At 38.9% G+C, this 13541-nt stretch overlaps 1 protein-coding gene across 1 annotated transcript in view; it reads right to left on the bottom strand.

The window, feature by feature from the left end:
- TRPC4AP (transient receptor potential cation channel subfamily C member 4 associated protein) overlaps positions 1-11157 on the bottom strand; it is a 40271-nt gene extending 29114 nt beyond the window's left edge. Inside the window, exons 1-2 of the mRNA XM_063297238.1 lie at positions 10934-11157; positions 1811-1939 (exon numbers count right to left, since the gene is read on the bottom strand). Of these exons, the coding sequence (XP_063153308.1) occupies positions 1811-1939; positions 10934-11104 (300 nt within the window). The 5' untranslated portion in view covers positions 11105-11157. The remainder of the gene's footprint in view (positions 1-1810; positions 1940-10933) is intronic.
- Between the last annotated feature and the right edge of the window lie 2384 nt (positions 11158-13541).

Raw genomic sequence — 13541 nt, 5'->3', positions numbered from 1 at the left:
TTTCATATATGGATATACATACAGATAAAGGGGCATGATAACAAACCATTTTAAATGTGTTAATAAACAGAAAAATTTAAGTTGCTTGTACAGCAGCCATAGCCTAGAACAGGCAGCCATCATCTCAATTATCAATAGGGTGAAACTTTTTCTCTATGAAGAAAGGCTAAATAACACTGGAGAATGTTTAGTTCATGAAAAACAACTAAATAAAATAGTATGTAGTATGACCAGAGCAGTATGTGTTAAGACATTATGCTGACATCATACATACAGAATACGTTATGAATTAAACATTTAAAACTTACACAGTAACTCTTGATGTTTAATTCACATATTTTGTATATATGAATATTATATTGCATTTTTTATAGTACAGGTAGTCCACAACTTAGAGAGCCAGTTTGGTGTAGTGGTTAAGGCATCAAGCTAGAAACCGGGAGACCATGAGTTCTAGTCCTGCCTTAGGCACAAAGCCAGCTGGGTGACCTTGGGCCAGTTACTTTTTCTCAGCCCTAGGAAGAAGGCAATGGCAAACCACTTCCGAAAAACCTTGCCAAGAAAACTGCAGGGACTTGTCCAGGCAGACTCTTGAGAACTGGACATGACTGAACAGATTAAAAAAAACCTCCTCAACTTATGACCATTCATTCAGTGACTGTTCAAAGTTAGGAAGGTGCTGAACAAAAGGACTTACAACCAGTCTAGAAGTAACGGCCATTGCAGTGCCCCCCCGTGGTCACATGATAAAAAATTTGGGCACTTACTACTGCAGGGGCACTTCAACTCCCCCAACTACCTATTTATTTATTTATTTATTAAATTTTGCCACCCCACATCTCCCCTCAAAGTGGGGGCTCTGGGTGGTTTACAACAAGGATGAAAGCATTAAAATACCATAAATAAATATAATTACAAATATAATATTGAAGATAAATACCATATAAAATCTACCCCCCCATCTATGCTCTTTAGGCCCCCTGCCACCCTAGCTGACCTTTGTTGTCTTCTTGCTCATGCTGACGAAGCATGCCTGGCCTGGCCCTTTGCGAGGCAGCTGCTGGCCATCTGACGCTTTCTTCCCAAGGTTGCATACGGCAGTTTCCTTGCGAGACCTGAGGAAGATGGCCTCATGTGGACAGCAGCTGCCTTATGAAGGGCCAGGCTGGGCATGCCTTGTTAGCAGCCAGAGCAAGAAGGCTAAGGTCAGCAAGGGTGGCAGAGTGCAGGGTGGCAGGGCCTCAGTGTGCAGGGTGGCAAGGACAACTGCAGCTGGGATTGAGCTTGGGCTTCCCCGGGTGCTTTGCACCATGCTGTTGGGCTGGGCTTCGCATGGCACAAAGGGGCTTCCTGGTGTGCTGTGGCTGCAGAAAACCCCAGAGCCGCGGCATGCCAAGAACCCCCCGAGCTGCAGCATATTCTTTCCCCAGCCTTCCTTAGCTTGCACTGCACTGCAGCACCCCCTCCTCCAACTTGTGTGTGGCCTGCGCCTCCCTCTCAGGCCTCTCCCACGGTACCCCGTGCTCCTTACCAGGAATCCCACCTCTTTCCACTTAATGACCTGTGCATCTTGGGGTTACGATGGCAACTGGGACTACCATCGCTAAGGAATGCGGTCATGTGAAATCTCACTTTATGACTGCATCACTTAGTGACAGAAATTCCAGTCCCAATTGTGGTCGTAAGTCAAGGACTACCTGTACAGTGAATTACATAGTAAGTTAAGTTACTAATACTGTTTGTGACTGGCTTGTGATTAAGAACAGATTTGACACAGTACTGTTTGATTGTCAATGAGCAACAAACTTACCTTTAAGATGCTCTGACATTGAGAAAAATCACTATTAGCATGGCTAGTCTCATAGAGCTTTTGTAAGAGCAAAGGAATTCCATTCCACTTTGCTTGTTTGTCTCTTTCTTTTAACAAAGCTCCTGTGATCTGCAAGAGAAAGATAGAGTTTCAGATTTCAACTGTTTTGCCCTTAAAGTTTATTATCATGCTTCCAGATTATTTAAACTGATCACTTCTCCAGTTTTCCAGTGCACCAGAAATTAATGCCATTTTCTCCCCTGGGTGCAATGCATTTATTTAAGTGCATATTTATGTACCAGAAACAGTATCTTAAGAGTTTATAAATTAGTTCTAACGTTGAAAGACAAAATACCACACTGAAGACACTTGCAACATACATCATTCTTTCAGTTCTTTGGCATATGGATCCTTGTTTCACATATCATCAATTTATGTAAAGTCCAAATATTATTATTTAAATTTTTCTTGGCAATAAAGTCAAGTGTATGGTTATAAAAAAGTTTCTCTCAGAAGGGCACACTCTACATTGAATAGAAAAGGATGGTGTCATGAGTAAGGATGGCGAGCAGGGGGCTCCCATCCAAACTGTTAAGCACATGCATAGCACTGAGGAATTGGGCAGCCATTCAAAGAGACACAGATCGGGACCGCCTTAACCTTTGGGGTTTATATGTCGGGGTTTTTCCCATGCTTCCTCAGTTTGTTAGGATTCCTGTTATGTACAAGCAATAAAACATTAGAGACCAGTTGTCTCAGCGTGGTTCCTGGCTGTTAGGACATCAATCCTAACAAACTGAAGAAGCGTGGGAAAACCCCCGACATATAAACCCCAAAGGTTAAGGCGGTCCCGATCTGTGTCTCTTTGAATGGCTGCCCAATTCCTCAGTGCTACGCATGCGCTTAACAGTCTGGATGGGAGCCCCCTGCTTGCCATCCTTACTCATGACAGATGGCAGTATTAGCTATAGTATTAGGATTTTCATTAAATGATAATTTGAGGAATGATTTTTCTTTCTCACAATTTGAAATCAAGAAATGTAGAGAGCTATTGAAAGCATTTTAAACAGTAAAATCAATACATCAGTAGCAGTGGATTCTTACACTATTTATTGGGTTCTATCTATTATCTGTCAACCATCAGTAATTTCCCCCTCTCAACACTTCTTTCATTAAAGTAACTGTAGTTTATAGAAGACAATGCAAGATATAGAATGCATTTAACAGTTTCCCAGGCTCCACTTTAAACAGAGCTCTTCCATCCACCTTCTAGTTATACCTTAAATATGCATGTACCATTTTTTTTCCCTTAGGAGAGGGTTTATATTTAGACATTAACATTAAGCATTCTTTCAGAAGTCTTCTTGGGCTTCAGGATTTTTCCAGTCATGTTGATTCTCACATTTGAAAGCTTGTATTTTCTATTCTTAATGATACTATTCATATCAATCTGTCTCAGCAGATTCTGAGTACATGGATACTACGTCTTAAGTATCTTTTCTATCTATCCAGAGAAGGAATAACTGCAGGGATTTTTCTTCATACCCTACCTCAGAGGACACTCAGCTCCATTCATCTGTGGCCCTGGAATTAAAAAGTATAACACTCTCATCCCACTCACCATCCTAAGGTGCAGGAGCCATTGATTGCTATTTAATGCAAGGATTCCCACCAGGAAAGTTCAGCCTTGTACAAACAGAATATAAATGCCCGTTTAACATTACTGTTAAAAAACAACAACACTTTTTTCTGGTCTCAAAGAATTCATATTTTCCTTTGTCTTTCAGCTATATTTCCTTTCTTTGCATGTTCTTTCGTTGTAGTTTGCTAGCCTAATGGCAGGACTTCTTTCTTGCTTTTGCAAAATACCTTGGGCAAAAATACTTATCTACAAAGCAGGATAAAAATAAATAGAGTAAATAAACATTTCTTTATAAACCTTCCCTCACTCCCAAGAAAAGCAGTACCTGTAAGAACTCTGGTTATCTCAAAACCATAGACTTTGCTGGTATAAAATAACTCCATGCAATACTTTGTAACACTATGCAATACTTTGCTTTAAAAACTGTTGGAAGTCCCCAACAATGAAGCTTTATCCCTGGGCTGGCAATGTGAAGTCCACTGGCTGAGGGTCTGTTCTGCATACCTTCCTGTATAGTACTTGATTTTCCTGGGGCAGACAGAATTCCACAAAATTCTCTGTGCAGAATTTTTTTTTTAAAAGGCACTTCTCCCATCTGGTGAGCAGGAAGGAATGGAAATGCCAAAGCAATACATGAAAAAAGTAATATGAGATTGGCAGGGGCTATATTTGGGTAAGGAAAAGTATTTATTCATTTATTGAGTTTATATCCTGTGCCAATTAATACCAACTTTGAGCGGCTTAAATATCTTATTTTTGTAAATAAGGTTAAAAATATACAGATCAATTATAATGTAATAATACAGATCAAAATTTAACACCAGAGATCAATAAAATAAATCAATAAAAATAAATGAACAAATAAAATAGCTTAACTTCAGACAACTCCTAGATTATGAGCGGATATACTTCGTATTATTTCTGACCAAGGCCTGCTGAAAAAGCCTAGTTTTAATGGCCTCTCTAAAACTCAGAGGGCTAGGGGTCATACAAATCCAGAGAGAATGTTGTTCCAAAGGGGGGCAGGGATTGAAAAGGCCTATCTCTGGGGCCTTCAATTAAGACAATCTCTGATTAAGACCTCCTTCTATCTGATTTTATTTGATGGATACAAACAATTGGGAGGTGGTCTGGAGCCATTAGACTCCAAGAGCCTGCAGGCACCAGGACAGAATCTGTTACATCACCTGTTCAGCCAGGGGTCTAGATGCAAAGATGGGTATCATCAGTATACTGATGACACTACATCTGTGATGACAGATGACTTCCCCCAGTGATTTCATATAGATACTAAACAGGAGTGGAGAAAATGCTGAGCCCTGTGGCACCTGATACACAATTTCTTCTTCTCCATCACCATTGATTAGAACTGCCCCCTCAAGGAGGAGAACCACTGCAATAACAACTTCCAACTCTTAGAGGCAGCTCAAGAAGATACCATGATTGCTGATATTAAAAGAATGTCCTCCTCCCTGCAGAGATTGGTAGCATTGATCAACTCACAGTAAGATCATGGATGAAGAAAGATTTATTACAGGCAGACCTGGCATTTAATAGCAGCAGCCAGGAACCAGAGGATCCAAGGATCTGGTAGTGGTTGAAGTGTTGAACTAGGCTTGGGAGAACTCGATTCTAGTCCACCCTCAACTATGAAAATTCACTGGGAGACTGTTATTTTCTCTCAGCCCAACCTACTTCACATTGTTGTTGTTGGGGGGGGGGGAATAGGAGGATGGATCAGCATTATTTATTAAATTTGTACATTGCCTGATTCCCAGCTACTCAGGGTGGTTCACAAAATGTCTATGTATATCACCTTGAGGTCCTATACAAAAGGTGGGATATAAATTTAATAAAGAAGCAAATTTAATAAACAAGCCCAGAGTCATGTATGCGAGATTGGCGGCTATATAAACTGAATGAATGAATAAATGAATAAACCAACAGAAAAGAGAAGTGCTTACAACATTCTGTGAGGGACCAGGTCCTTGGTATTCGGAACATTAACTCAAAATTCTAAATGTGTCAATGCCTCCAGAATGGATGAAGACTTACTTTACCAAACCTGAACTCAACCGCTTGAGCAATCAGAATAGGATCCCAATAAAACTTTACGTAAAATAGTATCTATAGGGTGACAAAGAGTAGACACATGCACAGTTATGCATCTTTTTAATGCCATCACTTGCAAAGTGAGCCATCAGAAGATCTGTGGTGCTTAGATGCAGCAAGCAATCCTACTGCCAAACGTGCATTCATTATTGAAATAAAAAATATTCTAGATAATATTTCAAGTTTCTCTCCTTCTCAGTTATACCACTATACATACTTATACTCTTATGCCAAAAATGCTTCCACATAAATGTAAAGCTTTCCATAACAGGCAAGATTTGAAAATGCAATTGTCATTCAAGTGCTAATTCAAATACAAAGAGGGTTCTGTATACTGAGACAGCTATACCGTGTGACCTTAATTACAATTGTCTTCAGTACCAAGCAGATGGTAATGGTTTACAGAAGAGAGCCATTGATATTTATTCAGGAAAGTGTAAGATGACACATATTTTTATTGAAATACTGAAAATTATACTATTAGTCTAGGAACCTAGTATCAGTAGTGAATTAAATGGATTTAAGAGATAATAAGTTCACTGCTGATACTAGATTACTTCCTTTTTTATTTTATTATGTGGTTTCAGCTACCTTGGGGTCCTTTATCCAAAATGTTCCTGCCCATCCTATGAGATCAGCTAGGGAGTCTCTGCTTATGGTACCATCCTAAGGAGAGGTGAGAGGAATGTAGGTCAGAAGATTGGCTTTCTTGGTGGTTGCTCTAACGTTGTGAAATAAACTGCCTCAAACTGCATTTGGTCCCTTTGCTCTTAGCATTTAGGAAGGCACTGAACACTTCTTTTAAAGCAGCCATTTGCTACTTGAATCCAATGATGAATGGGCAGCCATTGCTTGTTATGCTTTAATGTGGGGAGGGGTGTTGGAAATATGGTTTTTGTTGGGAAGGTTAGATTTAGTTACAAAGAGATGGATTTTTTTTAATTGTATACTGCCCAGAGTTTTGTTGAGAGCATGGTACAGAACATTTGTAAAATAAATAAATGCCATTGCCCTCATTCTTGCAAATACATATGTTTAATGCCAGTCACTATGTATATGCAATGTAATGATTTACAAGTTTTGTTTTGATATAAATGGCAGCAGACAGATCTTAAGACGTAATGTCTCATCGCTGCAAAAGCCCAGCAAATGTCATACTTAAAGAAAAATAGACCTCACTGCAAACACAAGTTTGCTATAAAAAGCAGCTGCAGTGGAAGTGCCAGGTACAGTTTAAATATGATTTCAGCTAAAAATATCTTGAAAAGGTATGTTTTATACAGTGATATAAATATTGCCTTTTCTGTTGCTTGTGTGGGCAAAGATTTGTTATCCATTGTACATTTCACAGTGATGTATCTCTATAAAATTCATAATCTACACTTTTCTAGAAGTGTTATTGCACAAGAAGATGGTAATATTTTTGTTCTGTAAAACTGTGGCAGGGTGAAATACCTAGCTGAAGGAAAGTGGTTCAATATTAAATATTAGAAATATTAAAAGCAGTTTAGCTGTATATATTAAAACATGGTATTAGTAGAACTGCACTAATCACTAATTTATGAACGTTAATGACATAAATTGCTGAGTCAATTTGGATAGCAGCAGGATATAAACACAATAAACAAACAACAGAGATCAAACTATACTGATGTTCAAGGGTATTATAATATACAGGAACAGAACCTTGTAACTGTTTTTCACAACAATAGCACTTACTCATCTAAAGCAACATATACTTACACAACAAACATATATGTATCATTTATTTTTTAAAACAAATTGGAGAACATCAGGGAAGCATCTGCAGAAGATGTTGACCACATTTATTAATGGAATTTAGCAGAACCATATGTTTGTATAGGATTAACCCTTTCCAGATTAATTAAATTGTCCTTTAATTTAGTTATTATATTGATCCTAAAATGTATCCTGGAAATCTCAAATTATTCTCAGTATTGATAGTTTTTGTTCCAATTTTTAATTTCTATTTCATCAACAGAAACATGTTTCAGAAGGATTAGGCAAAGCACCCTAATCCTAATCTCATAAAGGAAAAAAAAATTCTAGTCTATATATCCTGTAGCATTTTTCAACTGGCTAACGTTATAACTATATAATGAACATGCATATCTACATTTACATCATTCTGTTCATTTTTGGGATAACCACATTATGCAACATATAAAAAAAAGAGTAATAATAAGCCAAAGAAACTAAAAGCATGAAAACATAGCTAAAACTCATTTACATGAACATAATTCTTCTCTCCATGCCTTTCTATTCTTGCTAATCATCCTTGCTTCTATCACCTCATACATTCCCTTTTATTCTTTAAACTTCTCACTTCTTTTTCAAGCTCTCATTAACCCCATCCAACCACAACTTTCTCTAACTTTCCCTTCCTTTCCACCCATTCACTTTTCTTTCACATTTTTTTTGTAAATATAATAAACAATAGTAAAAATTAAGCTATATCAATTCTCACTTGCTTTCTGATTTAATATTTTATAAATTATTTCCATTTTAGAAGAGACAGAAGAGACCTTGCCTCCTAATGTTTTAGAGATGAGATTTGTTGAAAACACACAAAGATGTTTTCAAGGCAATGAGAAACACTAACATAACAAATTAAAAAGATAGATATCTAAGACAACAAATTAGAAAAACTTTTAAAATAATGCCTTATTCAAAAAGAAGACATATTACCACAAACTGTCATTATCATTAAACTGACCTATCATGAAACAAGAGTAAAATGGAAAGGCAATAATTAAAGAAGTCAAACATAAAATTCTTAATTTTTATTTATTCATAATATAACCTAATGCATCCAACACAATGTTAATGGCTATAGGAAGTCAGAATTATTTTTCGCTGACCCTATACCAGCCTAAGCAAGAAAAGCATTTTGCTCAGGTAGGCAGAGAGCTACCAGTAACAATAGCCCTGAAAAGAAATTGAAGTGAGAAGGAGCTTTTGATCCATTCCACTGGTATAATTACACATTTTTTTTAACTAAGGGGAGAATAAAAAGCCTTGCAAAGTTGCCCCTTTCCACTATTTCAGGTGAACAAGGCTTGAGATATTGTAGATCTGCAGTTCTTCTCCCTGGGTTCACATGGGATTTATCTGCCTGAATTCTATATACTGAGAATCTAATATATAATTTACCACTGAATTTGGACATACATTTTTTTCAGAAAAAAATCTAGGAGCATTTCTTGGAGAATTAAACATTGATAATTAACTTTAGAATGTGACCGTCTTACTCAGATGTAGGTAAAAGATACTCTGAAATTCTAATGCAGAATGGGCTCTAAAAAAAAACAGCCCTAGGGCTAAAAAATCATGAGAATATTCTGCTATATTAGTAGTTTCATCTTCCTTACAGAAATTTAAGACATAATCTCATTTGTAATAAATAGCAGTGTGGAAACTAAATTGGAGCCATGGGCAGAAGTCTGTGTTATGTGTGCAACAGATACATCTCCGCAGTAAGATTAAAATGACCTCTCCATCTAGAGAATTCAACTGGTAATCTGGAGATATATAATCCCCCCTATATCTTAAATATATCTTTTTTTCCTAAAAATACAGTATTCACTGAAGGATAAAAATAGAAAATAGTGTGCGTGATTGATAGAGAGTACATCATACATACAGCTAAATAAGTAGGATTTGCTAAAGCTCCATCTCTGATGTTAAACTCTCTCATTTCTCTTTGTACGTATCTTTAAGGATTCTATCCTGGTGGAATAAAATTAATGCTTTATTTTCTCCCATTTCCCCCACTTTTCTTTTCCAACCTTGTAACAAAGCAGTAGTAATAACCTCCAAGTGTGAAAGTCATCAATAGCAGCTTCATACAAGTGGTATGGTAATGGTGAATTAAAATGTGGTTAATGTAACTTTCAGCCATTTATACAATCTGAAAACTGTAGCATCAACACTTTACAGCTCTATCACCATTTGCAGAAAATAATTTAAATATGCACTATCAAAGATTATGGATGCAAAGTTCATACTGAAGAAGTTGTCAATACCTAGGCAAACTAGAATCTGATGAAGCACAAAATGGATGTGGGGAAACACATCCCCATTTTTAAAATCCATTAGAAATCTAAGACTTTAGGAAGAATTAACATCTAATGTCAGTTTTTCCATACTGTTTTAGAAATGACAACTTTTGGCAGCTAGAACTTAAATTATGCCTCAGAAATGATTGCGTATTATCACAAAAAAAGAAAGGAAACAAAACTTCATTATTAATACTATCATTTACATTTGCTATATTTGAATAATTCCTTTTGGGTATAACCAAAAACCAGGAAGATAAAGTGAAGAAATAATAACAATTCACTAGTGAAAATAATATTAAATATAGCTTATTGCTCATTGTCATTACCACTTAACATATAATTCAAGCAAATTTAGCTTAACAAAACTGGACTTCAGTATATCTATCAATTAATTTAATATCACTATTATTATTTTTTTAAATTGTATTTTGAACTTTTGCATGCTCCCAGGGTCCATATGGATTGGGGTGTCGTATAAATATTCTTAAAGAAATGAATTGATGTTATTTCAGTGACAGAATCACTCATGTTTTCACATGAACTGTCCATTGATCTATGGATCATATTCAGCTTTGGGTTAAATATAACCTGATGGCGAAGTCTGAAGGTATGAGAGCAAGACTAAATGAGAAATGTCACCCTCCAGTTCCATTCATCATGAATGTCGGTAATAAGGTGCTGAACGTCAGTAGTTACTAACATTCTACCCTTGTACAGAAAAATCAGGCACAAATCAGAAGCAAGTCACAGCAGCAATTCCTGGGAGCCAAGGAAGCTGGCTGGGTGACTTTGGGCTAGTCACTCCCTCTCAGGCCAACCCACTTCACAGTGTTGTTGTCATGAGGAAAATAGGAAGCAGGAGTATTAGGTATGTTGGCCACCTTGAGTTTTTATATATACAAGAAAAGTGAGATAGAAATTTAATAGTAATAACAATCAGGAAGGGAAGTAGCACAGAGGCACCAACTGTATGGAGGAGGATGCTACCCTCTGCTAGTAATTCTCAGAACCCAAACTATACCTATCCTTAATTTTTTTTTTTTAACTAAAATCGACAAGGGTCCCGCCTCCGCACAAAAGCCACCACCCGCCCCAGCGCCTGGAAATGGACGGAGTTCAGCCGGGGCATCTCCTTTTGTGCTCATTATTCCCCCCGAAGCAACCCGAGGGCCTAGCCCGGCACGGCGCAGCCTCTCTGGGGGGAAGGAGGAGTGGGACCGGTCGTTCCGAATCCTCCCACCCGGCTTGGCCCAGCCACCCCGTGGAGCCCGGTTGAGCCTGTAATACCTGTGACCCCCGCGTCAGGCCCCGGCCGCTGAGCTGTGCATGCCGAAGCTGGGCCAAGATGTTAATCGGCCCTCTCTTTGCTCCACGCCGGCCAAGCATGCAGGAAACAGGGTCCACTGCTGGTGATAGCGCTGGCAATGCAGCTCCTACACCTCCTATCGTGGCTGCCATAATCTCCCTTGCCCCGGCCAGACGCAAACAGGAAGCGCCTCTCCTCTCAGAGCTTTGTACGGGACGCCTTCCGGGCTGAGGCCACAGCGCCATCAGCCATCTCCTCATAGGTGGGACGGCGACAGGAAGAACGTACGCCTGTTTCCCTAAGGGACGATGGGAAATGAAGTCTTTCGGCATAACCAGCTACCTGAACAGTATTAAAGAAGGGAGTCACACTGAGCAACGTCAGCAAGAAGGAATACGCTTACGTCTTCCGCAATCAAACCTAGCCCTTCCGGTCTCATGTCATCCGAGCCGCTGGTGGGACGGAGATTGGTGCTCTCTAATCTTCGTTTTTTTTCCTGTGTCTGCTGCTGTCTAGTGGTCGTCCGGATTTTCATCGCCCAGATTGAAAGACCTAATATCCATTAGATGGCCTCGGCCCTGTTCCCCGAAAGAAGCTGCGTGTGTGAGGAACAGGGACCGGCTCTACAAGGATGCTGTTATTTAAGCTCTTCTTTTTCTTCTCATGTATTGAATTTATATGCCGCCCAACTCCCAGCGACTCGGAGTCGGGGGTGGGGTTACAACTTATTTAAAACATGAAAACAAGACATTAAAAACGACAGGAAACAAAAGGAAGAGTAGAGGTGGCAGAATAACAAACCGCGTGGAAACAACAGAAACCAACCTGGGTTGTGTAGAATCTATACTGATTTTTCTGCTGCTGCTTTCCGTATTTCTGTAGATATTCCATCAAATCCTGTAGCCTTCCAAATTGTAATGATACAAGTGCTGGTCTAACTTCATTTTCTAGTTCTAGAGGTCTTTGTAAATGGGGACATCTTTTAAGGTGTCTTGGATATTGCCATCTTTACTGTGTAGAATTTCTGTATACTTCTTCAATCTTTGATCTTGAAATCAGTTATTATTGCTAACTGGCATCCTTTAGCATACCTCTTTGAGGTTGCAACCTCCTTTGGAGATATTTTTGAAGACTTTCAATGTTTTTCTCAGTCCATCTCAATTCTCTCACGGCTGTCAATGTGTACTAGATTCATTTTATCGTTCACTGTACTGAGCTTTCCCATGTTCTTGCTTCTTTTGCTTTATGTTCCCACTGTAATTCTGCTTTTGCAGCTGCAGATTTTCCTTTCCTATATGGCAACATCAACAACTAGATATCCCAAAGACTTTAATTGCATCATAAACACTGTTAATACTCCAAAAGATCCTCAGGTCTTCCTCAGTAGCATCCAACCTGAGGGGTCCATCATCTGGCACCGTATCATCAATCATTTTGTTTTCTCTCCATGTGTGTGTGTGTGGGGGGGGGGGGATAAAAATACAGAATTGGTTTACTATTGCCTTCCTTCTCCTGTGCAGTATGAAATGATGCCTTTGCTTTTCACTAGTGACTGTCCACTTCCAGCATCTTCTTATATCCTTGCTGCCCAAGATGCTTGCTTGCTGGGATCATCTTCACGCTTTGGGTAACCCTGCTGAGAGCATATAGTCTTGCCAAAGAGCCATCTCAGTGTCCTTTGCTTATCCCTCCCAGGATCACCTCTTCATCCCCACCCCACTGCAATGAGACAACATAGCAGGATTTGAGAAAAGTCTCAAATCCTGCTGAGTGCCTGAGCGAAGACAAGCAAAGACCAAGCAAGTAAGTCAGTGAAAGCAAGGAACAGTAGGGCCAGGAGATTCTGGGTGCTGATCTTTGGCAGATGCCTGCTGAAGTCAACTTTGGGCAAGACTTCACAGAACTGTGTATCAGAAGGGCTCTTTAGGCCATCATTTCCAAACCCTTGCTCAGTGCAGGAATTCAAATCAAAGCTTTCTGACAGAAGGCTCTGAAGCCCTCACTTGAGCACATTCAGTGAAGAGGCCAGCACCTCTTTAATAATTGGTTCCACAATCACAGTACCCTTTTTCTAGCACTGACTTAAAAGTCTTGCTTCCTAAAACTTAAATCCATTATTCCATGTTCTGAGCTCTGAAACAGAATAGCCCTTGATATTGCTGTGCAATATATTTGAAGAGTGCTATTAAGTAATCACAAGGTTGAACATGCCTTCAATCTTTCCTTAAAAGCTTTAGTTTTTAGTACCTTGATCCTTTTTTCCCTTAGGTAGACCTCTGGACAGAATAAAGAAAGTAGGGTCTGGCCAATGCAGAATAAAGTGCAACTGTTCCTTTGGTTTGAAAATTATAGTTCTGTTGATGCAGCACAAAACTGCAATTGCCTTTTTTATTGGTTTGCATTGTACTGTTGAGAAGTCTCTAACAACTTCCAAGAACCTTTTTGCATTTGATTTCTATTTCCTAAGTATGTGACTTTGCATTTGTCTCTGTTAAATTTCATTGTCATTTTCCCTAACGTATTGTTACCTTCCTGAATATTATTTCTGTTGCCCAGGATATGAGCGATCCCACCCAATTTTGTGTTATC

This window comes from Candoia aspera, chromosome 3 (assembly GCF_035149785.1).
Source record: "Candoia aspera isolate rCanAsp1 chromosome 3, rCanAsp1.hap2, whole genome shotgun sequence".
Lineage (NCBI taxonomy): Eukaryota > Metazoa > Chordata > Lepidosauria > Squamata > Boidae > Candoia > Candoia aspera.
This window is presented reverse-complemented; position numbering and strand designations above follow the sequence as displayed.